Genomic DNA, 17,917 nt, shown 5'->3' on the forward strand with positions numbered 1-17,917 from the left:
ATATATTGTGTGGTCATCCTCAATTCAAGTCAGTCGTCCATGAAATCAATTGTTTGTCGTTCTCTTAGCAACCTACTGCTTCAACCTGACTCTCCTTGAGTAGTCCAACACGATGCTGCTCTCAGAGGGCAATCCCTTTGCAATTCTATTATGAAGACTTTTTCTACAAGCCTAAAACGTTGATGGCAAGCAACTTAAATGTGGTGACAACCTTAAAAAAATGAATTGCATAGCAGTCTTGTGTTGGTCAATAAAATGATGAGGAATAAGCTCTATATGTAGTGTGACTTAGTGACCTTTACCATTTCAATCAAACAACACTACCACTGCAAAACACAATACAGTGTGTGTTTGGGACTTTTACCATTGAAACTGCTGTAAACTATTGGTGTACTTGTTCACCAGGAAAGATCTAACAGTAATTCGTCCAGACCTTTTTTTTAAGGGAATATACAACACACAAAGGCTCCGTTTCCTGGTCACAGATTAAGCATTAAAGGTTGACCAACGGATTTGCTTTCATGGAGGACAGGCTTGAATTTGAGGATGACCACACAATTTATTTTCATAATGAACCAAATCTACTGGATAAGAGTGTAGTAGGAACAGTGGCATCTAGTGGACAAAACCTGCTACTGTATGGTAGATAATACAAGCGAACATCACCATTTTCACAGGGAAGCCACAGCTTCATACTACTTGTCAAACATAGAGAACTCCTACTCTATACTGATGGTTGGGGTGCGGGTGGTCCGTGGGTGGCTTTACAAGTTTTTTTTTTGGTAGGAAGAAGTTTGGGACTTTATTTATTGAATATCTGAATCCAATCAATTAAAATGGCCAATTTGAGACAAAATTACATTTAAACAAAATAATGTTTCAGGAATGCCAATCTAACTACTGAAATAATTTCAAAACAATCTGTGATGGTGTGTGCCATGGCCGAAATGACATGAAACAACTCCTGGGCTGCTGTTCTACTCTAATCAAGTAGGATGGAACAACTCTTAGGCTGCTGTTCTACTCTAATCAAGTAGGATGGAACAACTCTTAGGCTGCTGTTCTACTCTAAATATAATCAAGTAGGATGGAACAACTCTTAGGCTGCTGTCCTACTCTAAATATAATAAAGTAGGATGGAACAACTCTTAGGCTGCTGTCCTACTCTAAATATAATCAAGTAGGATGGAACAACTCTTAGGCTGCTGTTCTACTCTAAATATAATCAAGTAGTATGGAACAACTCTTAGGCTGCTGTTCTACTCTAAATATAATCAAGTAGGATGGAACAACTCTTAGGCTGCTGTTCTACTCTAATCAAGTAGTATGGAACAACTCTTAGGCTGCTGTTCTACTCTAAATATAATCAAGTAGGCTGGAACAACTCTTAGGCTGCTGTTCTACTCTAAATATAATCAAGTAGTATGGAACAACTCTTAGGCTGCTGTTCTACTCTAAATATAATCAAGTAGGATGGAACAACTCTTAGGCTGCTGTTCTACTCTAATCAAGTAGTATGGAACAACTCTTAGGCTGCTGTTCTACTCTAAATATAATCAAGTAGGATGGAACAACTCTTAGGCTGCTGTTCTACTCTAATCAAGTAGGATGGAACAACTCTTAGGCTGCTGTTCTACTCTAAATATAATCAAGTAGGATGGAACAACTCTTAGGCTGCTGTTCTACTCTAATCAAGTAGGATGGAACAACTCTTAGGCTGCTGTTCTACTCTAAATATACAGCTGGTGACCTGTACTACAACAAAGGTTTGATTTCCTGTCAGGTGTGTAGGAGGAAGGTCCTGATGGCAGACCACACTGATGTCAGCCTGCCCCCTGAGGACCGTGTCCGTGCCCTGACCAAGAAGGGCAGCTCTGTGGACGTGAACGAGGACGTTCCTCCCCGGAGGTACTTCAGGTCAGGCGTGGAGATGATCCGTATGGCCAACACCTACACCGAGGAGGGCAACGCAGAGCACGCCTTCGTACTCTACAACAAGTACATCACGTAAGTTAAGTTGGTGAAACTAGGCTCCGTTACATTTCTAGGTTTTAGGGTGACGCCACTGATGAAGGTGTTGCCAAGAAGACCGTCGTGTCACAAGACAGAGAACCCAAGATGGATGAAGTGTCAGTGTGTTGCCGGTTACTTAGCCAGGCATCTCTCCCCCCCCTGGGGACATGTGTTTATGGTAGTAGTGGGGACAATGTACCATATTGTCTGCAACCCAATAAACTATCATGTTGAGATGAGCTGTAGAGCTTAGATCCAGATAAAATGCCTTTAGTCTCAAATGAATGGGAAGTATGGGCCTCATCTGAAACACACAGCAGGTGTCCTGGGAAGTATGGGCCTCATCTGAAACACACAGCAGGTGCCCTGGGAAGTATGGGCCTCATCTGAAATACACAGCAGGTGCCCTGGGAAGTATGGGCCTCATCTGAAACACACAGCAGGTGCCCTGGGAAGTATGGGCCTCATCTGAAATACACAGCAGGTGCCCTGGGAAGTATGGGCCTCATCTGAAATACACAACAGGTGCCCTGGGAAGTATGGGCCTCATCTGAAATACACAGCAGGTGCCCTGGGAAGTATGGGCCTCATCTGAAATACACAGCAGGTGCCCTGGGAAGTATCGGCCTCATCTGAAATACATGCTATCACTGTTATAAGTCAGGAATATGAATCAATCAAATGTTTTTTATAAAGCCCTGTTTACATCAGCAGATGTCACAAAGTGTTATACAGAAACCCCAAACAGCAAGCAATGCAGTTGTAGAAGCACGGTGGCTAGGAGAAACTCCCTAGAAAGGCAGGAACCAAGGAATAAACCTAGAGAGGAGCCAGGCTCTGTGGGGTGGCCAGTCCTCTGGCTCTGTCTTTGCCGGGTGGAAATTACAAGAGTATATAATGGCCATTAAGGCCAGATTGTTCTTCGTGATGTTCAAATGTTCATAGATGACCAGCAGGGTCAAATAAAAATAATCACAGGAGAAATACTCCAGACAGGAGAGGAGAAAAAGGACAGGAGAAATACTCCAGATAGGACAGGAGAAATACTCCAGATAGGACAGGAGAAATACACCAGACAGGACTAATACACCAGACAGGACTAATACACCAGATAGGACAGGAGAAATACTCCAGACAGACTAATACACCAGATAGGACAGGACTAATACACCAGATAGGACATGAGAAATACTCCAGACAGGACTAATACTCCAGATAGGACAGGACTAATACTCCAGACAGACTAATACACCAGATAGGACAGGACTAATACACCAGATAGGACATGAGAAATACACCAGACAGGACTAATACACCAGATAGGACATGAGAAATACTCCAGACAGGACTAATACTCCAGATAGGACAGGACTAATACTCCAGATAGGACAGGACTAATACTCCAGATAGGACAGGACTAATACTCCAGATAGGACAGGACTAATACTCCAGATAGGACAGGACTAATACTCCAGATAGGACAGGACTAATACTCCAGATAGGACAGGACTAATACTCCAGATAGGACAGGACTAATATACCAGATAGGACAGGACTAATAAACCAGATAGGACAGGATAAATACTCCAGATAGGACAGGACTAATACACCAGATAGGACAGGACTAATACTCCAGATAGGACGGGACTAATACTCCAGATAGGACAGGACTAATACACCAGACAGGACTAATACACCAGATAGGACATGATAAATACTCCAGACAGGACTAATACTCCAGATAGGACAGGACTAATACTCCAGATAGGACAGGACTAATACTCCAGATAGGACAGGACTAATACTCCAGATAGGACAGGACTGATACTCCAGATAGGACAGGACTAATACTCCAGATAGGACGGGACTAATACTCCAGATAGGACGGGACTAATACTCCAGATAGGACAGGACTAATACACCAGATAGGACAGGACTAATACTCCAGATAAGACAGGACTAATACACCAGATAGGACAGGACTAATACTCCAGATAGGACAGGACTAATACACCAGATAGGACAGGACTAATACACCAGATAGGACAGGACTAATACTCCAGATAGGACAGGACTAATACTCCAGATAGGACAGGACTAATACTCCAGATAGGACAGGACTAATACACCAGATAGGACAGGATAAATACTCCAGATAGGACAGGAGAAATACTCCAGACAGGACAGGAAAAATACACCAGACAGGACAGGACTAATACACCAGACAGGACAGGACTAATACACCAGACAGGACAGGACTAATACTCCAGACAGGACAGGACTAATACTCCAGACAGGACAGGACTAATACTCCAGACAGGACAGGACTAATACTCCAGACAGGACAGGACTAATACTCCAGATAGGACAGGAGAAATACTCCAGACAGGACATGAGAAATACTCCAGACAGGACAGGACTAATACACCAGATAGGACAGGAGAAATACACCAGACAGGACATGAGAAATACTCCAGACAGGACTAATACACCAGACAGGACAGGAGAAATACTCCAGACAGGACTAATACACCAGACAGGACAGGACTAATACTCCAGATAGGACAGGACTAATACTCCAGATAGGACAGGACTAATACACCAGATAGGACAGGACTAATACACCAGATAGGACATGAGAAATACTCCAGACAGGACATGAGAAATACTCCAGACAGGACTAATACACCAGACAGGACAGGATAAATACTCCAGACAGGACTAATACACCAGATAGGACAGGACTAATAAACCAGATAGGACAGGACTAATACTCCAGATAGGACAGGACTAATACTCCAGATAGGACAGGACTGATACTCCAGATAGGACAGGACTGATACTCCAGATAGGACAGGACTAATACACCAGATAGGACAGGACTAATACACCAGATAGGACATGAGAAATACTCCAGACAGGACATGAGAAATACTCCAGACAGGACTAATACACCAGACAGGACAGGAGAAATACTCCAGACAGGACTAATACACCAGACAGGACAGGACTAATACTCCAGATAGGACAGGACTAATACTCCAGATAGGACAGGACTAATACACCAGATAGGACAGGACTAATACACCAGATAGGACATGAGAAATACTCCAGACAGGACTAATACACCAGACAGGACAGGAGAAATACTCCAGACAGGACTAATACACCAGATAGGACAGGACTAATAAACCAGATAGGACAGGACTAATACTCCAGATAGGACATGACTAATACACCAGACAGGACTAATATACCAGATAGAACAGGACTAATACTCCAGATAGGACAGGACTAATACACCAGATAGGACAGGACTAATACTCCAGATAGGACAGGACTAATACACCAGATAGGACAGGACTAATACACCAGACAGGACTAATACACCAGATAGGACAGGACTAATACACCAGACAGGACTAATACACCAGATAGGACAGGACTAATACTCCAGATAGGACAGGACTAATACTCCAGATAGGACAGGACTAATACACCAGACAGGACTAATACACCAGATAGGACAGGACTAATACACCAGACAGGACTAATACACCAGACAGGACTAATACACCAGATAGGACAGGACTAATACACCAGACAGGACTAATACACCAGATAGGACAGGACTAATACACCAGACAGGACTAATACACCAGATAGGACAGGACTAATACACCAGATAGGACAGGACTAATACTCCAGATAGGACAGGACTAATACTCCAGATAGGACAGGACTAATACACCAGTTAGGACAGGACTAATACACCAGACAGGACTAATACACCAGATAGGACAGGACTAATACACCAGACAGGACTAATACACCAGATAGGACAGGACTAATACTCCAGACAGGACTAATACACCAGATAGGACAGGACTAATACTCCAGATAGGACAGGACTAATACACCAGACAGGACTAATACACCAGATAGGACAGGACTAATACTCCAGACAGGACTAATACACCATACATACTGACCCAAGGCCCCCGGCACAGACTATTGCAGCATAGATACTGGAGACTGAGACAGGTGTGGGTCGGGGGACACTGTGGCCTTGTTCGGTGATACCCCCGGACAGGGCCAACCAAGCAGGATATAACCCCACCCACTTTGCCAAAGCACAGCCCCCACACCACTAGAAGGGATATCAACAGACCACCAACCTTCTCCCCTGAGACAAGGCTGAGTATAGCCCACAAAGATCTCCTGCAAAACCGGACAGGAAGATCACGTCAGTGACTCAACCCACTCACGTGACACCCCTCCTAGGGACGGCATGGAAGAGCACCAGTAAGCAAGACTACTACAGCCTCCAGCTGTTTGCTTAGACATTCTAGGGACAGTAAGCAGGCCTGCTTTTTGTGACCGTAGTGTATGTGTGTACGACAGGACCAAATCGTAAAGATAGGTAGGAGCAAGTCCATGTAATGCTTAGCAGTAAAACCTTGAAATCAGCCCTTGCCTTAACAGGAAGACAGTGTAGGGAGACTAATATGATCACATTTTTGGTTCTAGTAGAGATTCTAGCAGCCGTATTTAGCACTAACTGAAGTTTATTTAGTGCTTTATCCGGGTAGCCGGAAAGTAGAGCATTGCAGTAGTCTAATCTAGAAGTGACAAAAGCATGGATTAGTTTTTCTGCATCATTTTTAGACAAAAAGTTTCAGATTTTTGCAATGTCATGAAGATGTGTTTCTGTGTATCATCATGCTTCTATTCAGGCTCTTCATTGAGAAGCTTCCTAAACATAGAGATTACAAAACAGCCAACATTCCAGAGAAGAAGGACACCTTGAAGGTACCATTCCAGATTCTAACTGTTTCACGCTCCAGTCCTCCAGTCCCCCAGCAGCCCAACCCTGGTCCTCCAGTCCCCCAGCAGCCCAACCCTGGTCCTCCAGTCTCCCAGCAGCCCAACCCTGGTCCTCCAGTCCCCCAGCAGCCCAACCCTGGTCCTCCAGTCCTCCAGTCCCCCAGCAGCCCAACCCTGGTCCTCCAATCCCCCAGCAGCCCAACCCTGGTCCTCCAGTCCCCTAGCAGCCCAACCCTGGTCCTCCAGTCCTCCAGTCCCCCAGCAGCCCAACCCTGGTCCTCCAGTCCCCCAGCAGCCCAACCCTGGTCCTCCAGTCCCCCAGCAGCCCAACCCTGGTCCTCCAGTCCCCCAGCAGCCCAACCCTGGTCCTCCAGTCCCCCAGCAGCCCAACCCTGGTCCTCCAGTCCCCCAGCAGCCCAACCCTGATCCTCCAGTCCCCCAGCAGCCCAACCCTGGTCCTCCAGTCCCCCAGCAGCCCAACCCTGGTCCTCCAGCAGCCCAAACCTGGTCAACCAGTTCCCCCAACCCTGGTGTTCCAGTCCTCCAGCAGCCCAACCCCGGTCCTCCAGCAGCCCAAACCTGGTCCTCCAGCAGCCCAAACCTGGTCCTCCAGCAGCCCAAACCTGGTCCTCCAGCAGCCCAAACCTGGTGATCCGGTCCTCCAGCAGCCCAACCCTGGTCATCCAGTTCCCCCAACCCTGGTCCTCCAGGACCCCCCCCAGACAGCCCGACCCTGATCCGCTGGAGGACCAGGGTTGGTTCTGGAGGACCAGTGTTGGGGGGGTACTGGAGGACCAGGGTTGTGAAACAACAGGGTTCTTGGATCTCTACGGTTCTCTTGTGATGTGACATGCTGTTATCTGTCCCAACAGAGGCTGAAGGAGGTGGCCTTCCCTCAAGCAGAGGTGCTGAAGAAGGCTCTTCTCAAGATATATGAGCAGGAGCATGCACAGTATCTCATCAAAAAGGTAACAAGACTTCTGCCCACCTCTGTAGCCCTTCCTGCCCATTTTCCAACTTTATACCCTCAGTAGAGCCCTCTGCCCACCGGATCTGGTTGATTTGCTAATGTGTGTGTGTGTCACTACTGTGTTTGTAGAAAGCGGAGGAGGTAACCTTGGCGCAGCAGCAGTCGAAGCAGCAGGCGCTAGAAGCAGAGCGGGAGCGTGTGGTGGAACTGCAGCGGCGCCAACGGGAACAAGAGCAGTTCAGCGCCTTCGAGGAGATGATCAGGTACGTCTCTGCCAACAGAAACATCTGCATTTAATCGCTTTTTCATTTGCATTTAAGAAATGTAATTTGAATTTAATTTTTTTTGTAATTTGTATTGGACAAATGAGTGAATCATTGAATTCATAAATTGAACTTATATGCTATTTCATGATTTGAAACTGGATTGAATGAATATAGCATTTTTTTAACCAGTGCAGTCAAAAATGTGATTTTCCTGTTTTATATATACTTACACACTATGATGTTGGAATAGTACTGTGAAGAGCGGTTTGAAAAGGTCAATGTAAATTTCCGCCTGTTTTGGTGGGATGGAGTTTTGGCGTGCCTGGGGACAGTTCTCCCCTCCCCACTCAGACCACTCACAGACAGTCAGTTTTCCCCTCCCCACTCAGACCACTCACAGACAGTCTGTTCTCCCCTCCCACTCAGACCACTCACAGACAGTCTGTTCTCCCCTCCCCACTCAGACCACTCACAGACAGACGTAGCTTGTAGCTAGTTACTGGGTTACTGTAGCTTGAGAAATTGCTCTTTGCTAAGTAGCTATTTTTGTTTGTTTTCAATTGGTCAAAAATCACAATGAAGTACATTAACTTACCCAGAAAGGATTTCATATGAAGACCAAAATGGACCTTTTTTAATATTGATCAATATTGACACTAAATGTGACTCCATAATCAGACGGCAGGAGCTGGAGAAGGAGAGGCAGCGTATCCTTCAGGAGTTTCATGCTCCTGGGACCCCTCCCCCCGATGCACCCCTCCTCCCAGGGATCCAGGGCCCCCCTCTGCCCCTGGCCGTGTCCCCCACCCCCCCTCAGAGCCCGGGGGACAGCACCGGCCAGGTCAGACCGCTCCCCACCTTCGACCGGACGCTCAAACCTGTGAGCCCTAGTGGGAACAGCAGTGAGTAAACACACACTGAGTGTACAAAACATTAGGAACACCTGCTTTTTCCGTGACAGACTGATCTGGTGATTCCAGGTATAAATCTATGATCCCTTATTGAGGAGACAGGTTAAATCCACTCCAATCAGTGTAGATGAAGGGGAGGAGACAGGTTAAATCCACTCCAATCAGTGTAGATGAAGGGGAGGCGACAGGTTAAATCCACTCCAATCAGTGTAGATGAAGGGAAGGAGACAGGTTAAATCCACTCCAATCAGTGTAGATGAAGGGGAGGAGACAGGTTAAATCCACTCCAATCAGTGTAGATGAAGGGGAGGAGACAGGTTAAATCCACTCCAATCAGTGTAGATGAAGGGGAGGAGACAGGTTAAATCCACTCCAATCAGTGTAGATGAAGGGGAGGAGACAGGTTTAAGAAGGATTTTTCAGCCTTGAGACAATTGAGACATGGATTGTGAATGTGTGTCATTCAGAGGGTGAATGGACAAGACAAAATATTTAAGTGCCTTTGAACGGGGTATGGTAGTAGGTGCCAGGAGCACCGGTTTGAGTCAAGAACTGCAAAGCTGCAGCGTTTTTCACGCTCAACAGTTTCCTGTGTGTATCAAGAATGGTCCACCACCCAAAGGACATCCAGCCAACTTGACACAACTGTGGGAAGCATTGGAGTCAACATGGGCCAGCATCCCTGTGGAACGCTTTAGTGACCTTGTAGAGTCCCATACCCCGACGAATTGAGGCTGTTCTGAGGGCAAAAGGGGGTGCAACTTAATATTAGGAAGGTGTTCCTGATGTTTTGTACACTCAGTGTTCATGGAAAAGGCTAATCAAATTATTCTACTCTGATCTACTTTTCTCTGGATGTTTCATCTGGCTCCACCACATAGAATAGAAGAGATGTTTCATCTGGCTCCACCACATAGAATAGAAGAGATGTTTCATCTGGCTCCACCACATAGAATAGAAGAGATGTTTCATCTGGCTCCACCACATAGAATTGAAGGGATGAAATACAACACAAGATTCACATTTCAATGACAGAGGATAACACACGAATTAAAACAGTTATTTCTGAAGTGGTCCTGAAAACCTGATGGTTCATGATGGGGTATTGTCCCTCCTCTGTCCAGACACCATGGATGGGATGGTGGATGGCATCCGGCAGCTGGCAGTGCCCTCTGAGCTCTGCAGCAGCTTCCTCAGGCTAGCTGAGTCCAACACCAGCCGAGCTGTGGAGACCTGTGGCATCCTCTGTGGCAAACTGGTAAGACCTAACTTTTATACAGCAACAGCTGTACTATAATCATAGTTATTCTACAGCAAAACGTATTGATGTGGGTGCATGTAGGGCTGGTACGGTGACCGTATTATGAGTCATGATGGCAGTCAAATTCCATGTCTGATTCTGTCTCTCTGTGTCTGACTCTCTGTGTCTCTGACTCTCTCTGTGTCTCTGACTCTCTCTGTGTCTCTGACTCTCTCTGTGTCTCTGACTCTCTCTGTGTCTGACTCTCTCTGTGTCTCTGACTCTCTCTGTGTCTCTGACTCTCTCTGTGTCTCTGACTCTCTCTGTGTGTCTGACTCTCTCTGTGTCTCTGACTCTCTCTGTGTCTCTGACTCTCTCTGTGTCTCTGACTCTCTCTGTGTGTCTATGTGTGTCTGATTCTGTGTTTTCCAGCTGAGGAATGCGTTCACAGTGACCCATGTGATCGTGCCGAAGCAGAACGGAGGGCCAGACTACTGCGACACGGAGAACGAAGAGGAGCTGTTCCTGATCCAGGACCAGTATGACCTCATCACCCTGGGCTGGATACATGTGAGTTACACCAGAGCCCATATTCATACAACCTCTAGGAGAGCTGATCCAGGACCAGTTTATAACATTTTCCTCAGCAAATTAAGCCTGCTTTATTTTTTGTTTGCTTGTCATGATACTTTTTGTGCAAAAGTTTGTGGACACCCCTCCAAATTAGTGTATTCTGCTAATACAACCACACCCGTTGCTGACAGATGTATACAGACATGCAATCTCCATAGACAAACATTGTCAGTAGAATGGCCTTACTGAAGAGCTCAGTGAATTTCAACTTGGCACTGTCATAGGATGCCACTTTTCCAACAATTCAGTTGGTTAAATTTCTGCCCTGCTAGAGACGTCCCTGTCAAGTGTACGCTCTGTTTTTGTGAAGTGGTAATGTCTAGGAGCAACAACGGCTCAGCCACGAAGTGGTAGGCCACACCAGCTCACAGAACAGGACCGCCGAGTGCTGAAGAGTGAAAAAATTGTCTTTCCCCGGTTGCAACACTCAACGCTGAGTTCCATTCTGCCTCTGGAAGCAACGTCAGCACAAGAACTGTTCGTCGGGAGCTTCATGAAATGGAGCCATGGTTTCCATGGCCGAGCAGCCGCACACAAGACTAAGATCACCATGCCCAATGCCAAGCGTCAGCTGGAGTGGTGGAAAGCTCGCCGCCATTGGAGTCTGGAGCAGTGGAAACACGTTCTCTGGAGGGGTGAATCACGCTTCACCATCTGGCAGCCTGACGGACGAATCTGGGTTTGGCAGATGCCAGGAGAACACTACCTGCCCCAATGCATAGTGCCAACTGTAAAGTTTGGTGGAGGAGGAATAATGGTCTGGGGCTGTTTTTCGTGGTTCAAGCCCCTTAGTTCCAGTGAAGGGAAATCTTAACGCTACAGCATACAATGACATTCTAGACGATTCTCTTCTTCCAACTTTCTAGCAACAGATTGGGGAAGGCCCTTTCCTGTTTCAGCATGACAATGTCCTCGAGCACAAAGCGAGGTCCATACAGAAATGGTTTGTTGAGATCGGTGTGGAAGAACATGACTGGCCTGCAAGTACAGTGGAGGCTGTTATAGCAGCAATGTTCCTACATCTAGTGGAAAGCCTTCCCAGAAGAGTGGAGGCTGTTATAGCAGCAATGTTCCAACATCTAGTGGAAAGCCTTCCCAGAAGAGTGGAGGCTGTTAGCTTCATTAAATAGTACCAGAAAAGGTGGGAGCAACTCCATATTAATGACTTCCCAGAAGAGTGGAGACTGTTATGGGATGTTGGATGAGCAGATGTTTGGTCATAATAATATTAATATTAGTAATAAGGGTAATACATCTACTGAGATACTGGTATTGTGATCAAATCCAATTCCAAATCAAATTGGTTGCAGATGTTATTGTGGGTGTAGCGAAATGCTTGTGTTCCTAGATCCAACAGTGCAGTAATAACAAGTAGTATCTAACAATACACACAACTAAAAGTACAAGAGTGGAATTAAGAAATATATAAATATTAGGACGAGCAATACAGTAGTCTACAGCATTTACATATGAAATTAGTAAAACAGTTTGTAAACATTATTGAAGTGATCAGTGATTTCAGGCAGCAGTCAGGGTTGAGTAACCGGGTGGTAGCTGCTAGTGATGGCTGTTTAACAGTCTGGTGGCCTTGAGATAGAAGCTGTTTTTCAGTCTCTTGTTCTCAGCTTTGATGCACCTGTACTGACCTCGCCTTCTGGATGATAGCTGGGTGAACAGGCCATGGCTCGGATGCCTGAACGCACCACCCTCTGGAGAGCCCTGCAGTTGCGGACGGTACAGTTGCCGTACCAGGTGGTGATACAGCCTGACAGGATGCTCTCAATGATGCATCTAAGTTTGTGAGGGTCTTAGGTGCCAAGCCGAATTTCTTCAGCCTCCTGATGCGCTGTTGCGACTTCTTCAGCACATTGTCTGTGTCATTTCAGTTTGCCAGTGATGTGTACGCAGAGAAACTTGAAGCTTTTCACTTTCTCCACTGCTGCCCCATTGATGTGGATAGGGGGGTGCTCCCTCTGCTGTCTCCTGAAGTCCATGAATAGCTTCTTCGTTTTGTTGTGGGTTATTTTCTTGGCAGCACTCATCCTCCCTGTAGGCTGTCTCGTTGTTGTTTGTAATCAGGCCACTTGTGTCATCTGCAAACTTGATGATTGCAGTCATGGTGAACGGAGTACAGGAGGGGGCTGAGCACTCACCCTTGTTGGACCCCTGTGTTGAGGATCAGTGTCGTGGAGGTGTTGTTGCCTACCTTCACCACCTGGGGGGCTGCTGTCAGGAAGTCCAGGAACCAGTTGCACAGGGAGGGGTTCAGACCCAGGGCCCTGAGCTTAATGATGAGCTTGGAGCGCACTATGGTGTTGAATGCTGAGCTGTAGTCAATAAACAGCATTCTTACAAACAATTGAAGTAGGAAGTTTACATAGACCTCAGCCAAATACATTTAAACTCAGTTTTTCACAATTCCTGACATTTAATCTTAGTAAAAATCCCCTGTTTTAGGTCAGTTAGGAACATCACTTTATTTTAAGAATGTGAAATGCCAGAATAATAGTAGAGTGATTTTTATTTCAGCTTTTATTTATTTCATCACATTCCCAGTGGGTCAGAAGTTTACATACTCAATTAGTATTTGGTAGCATGGCCTTTAAATGGTTTAACTTGAGTCAAACGTTTCGGGTAGCCTTCCACAAGCTTCCCACAATAAGTTGGGTGAATTTTGGCCCATTCCTCCTGACACAGCTGGTGTAACTGAGTCAGTTTTGTAGGCCTCCTTGTTCGCACACGCTTTTTCAGTACTGGCCACAAATTTTCTACAGGATTGACGTCAGGGTTTTGTGATGGCCACTCCAATACCTTGACTTTGTTGTCTTTAAGCCATTTTGCCACAACTTTGGAAGAATGCTTGGGGTCATTGTCCATTTGGAAGACCCATTTGTGACCAAGCTTTAACTTCCTGACTGGTGCCTTGAGATGTTGCTTCAATATCTCCACATAATTTTCCACCTTCATGATGCCATCTATTTTGTGAAGTGTACCAGTCCCTCCTGCAGCAAAGCAACCCCACAACATGATGCTGCCACCCCCGTGCTTCACGGTTGGGATGGTGTTCTTCGGCTTGCAAGCCTTCCCCTGTTTCCTCCAAACATAATGATGGTCATTATGGCCAAAAAGTTATATTTTTGTTTCATCAGACCAGAGGACATTTCTCCACAATGCACGATCTTTGTCCCCATGTGTAGTTGCAATCCGTACTCTGGATTTTTATGGTGGTTTCGGATCAGTGGCTTCTTCCTTGCTGAGCGGCCTTTCAGGTTATGTTGATATAGGACTCGTTTTACTGTGGATATTAGATACTTTTGTACCAGTTTCCTCCAGCATCTTCACAAGGTCCTTTGATGTTGTTCTGGGATTGATTTGCACTTTTCGCACCAAAGTACGTTCATCTCTAGGAGACAGAACGCGTCTCCTTCCTGAGTGGTATGACGGCTGCGTGGTCCCATGGGGTTTATACTTGCGTACTATTGTTTGTACAGATGAGCGTGGAAACTTCAGGCATTTGGAAATTGCTCCCAATGATGAACCAGACTTGTGGAGGTCTAACATTTTCTTTCTCAGGTCTTGGCTGATTTCTTTTGATTTTCCCATGATGTCAAGCAAAGAGGCACTGAGTTTGAAGGTAGGCCTTAAAATACATCCACAGGTTCACCTCCAATTGACTCAAATGATGTCAATTAGTCTATCAGAAGCTTCTAAAGCCATGCCATAATTTTCTGTACATTTCCAAGCTGTTTAAAGGCACAGTCAATTTAGTGTATGTAAACTTCTGACCCACTGGAATTGTCACACAGTGAATTATAAGTGAAGTAATCTGTCTGGAAAGAATTGTTGGAAAAATGACTTATGTCATGCAGAAGGTAGATGTCGTAACTGACTTGCCAAAACTATAGTTTATAAACACAACTTCTGTGGAGTGGTTGAAAAACAAGTTAATGACTCCAACCTAAGTGGATGCAAACTTCCGACTTCAACTGTACATTTACTGAGATTCTGGTATTGGGATAACCCTACCAGAGATGATACATTTACTGAGATTCTGGTACTGGGATAACCCTACCAGAGATGATACATTTACTGAGATTCTGGTATTGGGATAACCCTACCAGAGATGATACATTTACTGAGATTCTGGTATTGTGATAACCCTACCAGAGATGATACATTTACTGAGATTCTGGTATTGGGATAACCCTACCAGAGATGATACATTTACTGAGATTCTGGTACTGGGATAACCCTACCAGAGATGATACATTTACTGAGATTCTGGTACTGGGATAACCCTACCAGAGATGATACATTTACTGAGATTCTGGTATTGGGATAACCCTACCAGAGATGATACATTTACTGAGATACTGAACCCGGGCTTCTCCTCAGTGAGAAAATTGTCTTCCTGCCCAGTGTTGATCTCCACACACCTTGTTCCTACTATATAATAATATATAATTTTATACACTGAACAAAATTATAAATGCAACATGCAATAATTTCAGATTTGACTGAGTTACAGTTCATATGAGGAAATCAGTCAATTGAGATAAATACATTTTCCCCTAATCTATGGATTTCACATGACTGGGAATACAGATAAAAAAAGGTAGGGGTGTGGATCAGAACCAGTCAGTATCTGGTGTGGATCAGAACCAGTCAGTATCTGGTGTGACAATTTGTCTCATGCAGCGCGACACATCTCCTTCACATAGAGTTGATCAGGTTGGTGACTGTGGCCTGTGGAATGTTGTCCCACTCCTCCTTAAATGGCTGTGGAGGTTTCTGGATATTGGCGGAAACTGGAACACGTTGCCGTACACATCGATCCAGAGCATCCCAAACATGCTCAATGGGTGACATGTCTGAGTATGCAGGCCACGGAGGAACGGTGACATTTTCAGCATCCAGGAATTGTGTACAGATCCTTGCGACATGGGGCCGTGCATTATCATGCTGAAACATGAGGTGATGGTGGAGGATGAATGGCACAACAATGGGCCTCAGGTTCTCGTCACAGTATCTCTGTGCATTCAAATTGCCATCGATAAATGCAATTGTGTTCATTGTCCGTAGCTTATGCCTGCCCATACTATAACCCCACCATGGGGCACTCTGTTCACAACGTTGACATCAGCAAACTGCTCGCCCAAACGATACCATACACGCCGTCTGCAATCTGCCGGGTAGAGTTGAAACCAAGATTCATCCGTAAAGATCACACTTCTCCAGTGGCCATCGAAGGTGAGCATTTGCCCAATGATTCACTTAACTGCAGTCTGGTGAGGACAACGAGAACACAGATTAGCTTCCCTGAGACGGTTTCTGACAGTTTGTGCAGTAATTCTTCGGTTGTGCAAACATACAGTTTCATCAGCTGCCCGGGTGGCTGGTCTCAGACGATCCCGCAGGTGAAGAAGCCGGATTGTCTAAAACAAATTCTCTAAAATTATGTTGGAGGCAGCTTATGGTAGAGAAATAAATGTTCAATTCTTTGGCAAAAACTCTGGACATTCCTGTAGTCAGCATGCCAATTGCAAGCTTCCTCAACTTGAAACAACTGTGGCATTGTGTTGTGTGACAAAACTGCACATTTTACAGTGGCCTTTTATTGACCCCAGCAGAAGGTGCACCTGTGTAATGATCATGCTGTTTAATCAGCTTCTTGATATGCCACACCTGCCAGGTGGATGGATTATCTTGGAGAAATGTTCAGTAACAAGGATGTCAACAAACATTTGTTAGAAATAAGATTTTTGCATGAATGGAACATTTCTGGGATCATTTATTTCAGTGCATGGGACCAACACCTTATATTTTTGTTCAATATATATGTTTGTATTGTTTCAGACCCACCCCACCCAGACAGCCTTCCTGTCCAGTGTCGATCTCCACACACACTGTTCCTACCAGCTCATGATGCCGGAGGCTATCGCTATTGTCTGCTCACCCAGGTTCAATGAGTGAGTATAGACACACTGCCTTTATCATGTGTTATAACCTTTATCATGTCATGTGTTATAACGAGTGAGTGTAGACAGGCTGCCTTTATCATGTGTTATAACGAGTGAGGATAGACACACTGCCTTTATCATGTGTTATAACTTTTATCATGCGTTATAACCTTTATCATGTGTTATAACGAGTGAGTGTAGACACACTGCCTTTATCAGGTCATGTGTTATAACGAGTGAGTGTAGACACGCTGCCTTTGTCATGTCATGTGTTATAACGAGTGAGTGTAGACACACTGCCTTTGTCATGTCATGTGTTATAACGAGTGAGTGTAGACACACTGCCTTTATCAGGTCATGTGTTATAACGAGTGAGTGTAGACAAACTGCCTTTATCCTGTGTTATAACCTTTATCATGTGTTATAACCTTTATCATGTGTTATAACCTTTATCATGTGTTATAACGAGTGAGTGTAGACACACTGCCTTTGTCATGTCATGTGTTATAACAAGTGAGTGTAGACACGCTGCCTTTGTCATGTCATGTGTTATAACGAGTGAGTGTAGACACGCTGCCTTTGTCATGTGTTATAACCTTTATCATGTGTTATAACCTTTATCATGTTATATAACCTTTATCATGTGTTATAACCTTTATCATGTGTTATAACGAGTGAGTGTAGACACACTGCCTTTATCAGGAGCTCAGATGCAAAAATGTAATACCAACGTTTCAACAGCCAAGCTGTCTTCATCAGGGTATAATCACAAACACTGCGGGATGACTCGTTTATGTGGTGTCAAAAGACACAGGTGTCTGTAATCATGGCCAAGAGTGGCCTAATATCATTGGTTAATTATCAAATATTAAAATGGCATACAAAGAACAGCATACAAACAGCAAATGGATAGCATACGATCATAAATTCATTTAAGACTACACAAGCTTACAAACAATTACAATGGCAAAGTCACAATAATCACAAGAATGGCATTGATGCAGTACCAGCCCCTATCGTAGAGGGCATTGATGCAGTAACGGCCCCTATCGTAGAGGGCATTGATGCAGTAACGCCCCTATCGTAGAGGGCATTGA

General features: G+C 45.1%; 1 protein-coding gene across 3 annotated transcripts in view; it reads left to right on the top strand.

Annotated features, from left to right (window-relative positions):
• Positions 1-17,917, top strand: part of LOC110525125 (STAM-binding protein-like A) — a 34,417-nt gene that overhangs the window by 1,636 nt on the left and 14,864 nt on the right. For 2 of the 3 annotated variants that reach the window (XM_036979171.2, XM_090236838.1), the window contains exons 2-9: positions 1,792-2,007; positions 6,750-6,825; positions 7,713-7,808; positions 7,940-8,073; positions 8,755-8,978; positions 10,112-10,245; positions 10,660-10,797; positions 16,717-16,829. In XM_036979171.2, the coding sequence (XP_036835066.1) occupies positions 1,805-2,007; positions 6,750-6,825; positions 7,713-7,808; positions 7,940-8,073; positions 8,755-8,978; positions 10,112-10,245; positions 10,660-10,797; positions 16,717-16,829 (1,118 nt within the window). In that variant the 5' untranslated portion in view covers positions 1,792-1,804. Of the gene's footprint in view, positions 1-1,783; positions 2,008-6,749; positions 6,826-7,712; positions 7,809-7,939; positions 8,074-8,754; positions 8,979-10,111; positions 10,246-10,659; positions 10,798-16,716; positions 16,830-17,917 lie in introns of all 3 variants that reach the window. The other variant, XM_036979172.2, reaches the window with a different exon arrangement.

This window comes from Oncorhynchus mykiss, chromosome 6 (assembly GCF_057628025.1).
Source record: "Oncorhynchus mykiss isolate SJ-2025 chromosome 6, ASM5762802v1, whole genome shotgun sequence".
Taxonomy (NCBI): Eukaryota; Metazoa; Chordata; class Actinopteri; order Salmoniformes; family Salmonidae; genus Oncorhynchus; species Oncorhynchus mykiss.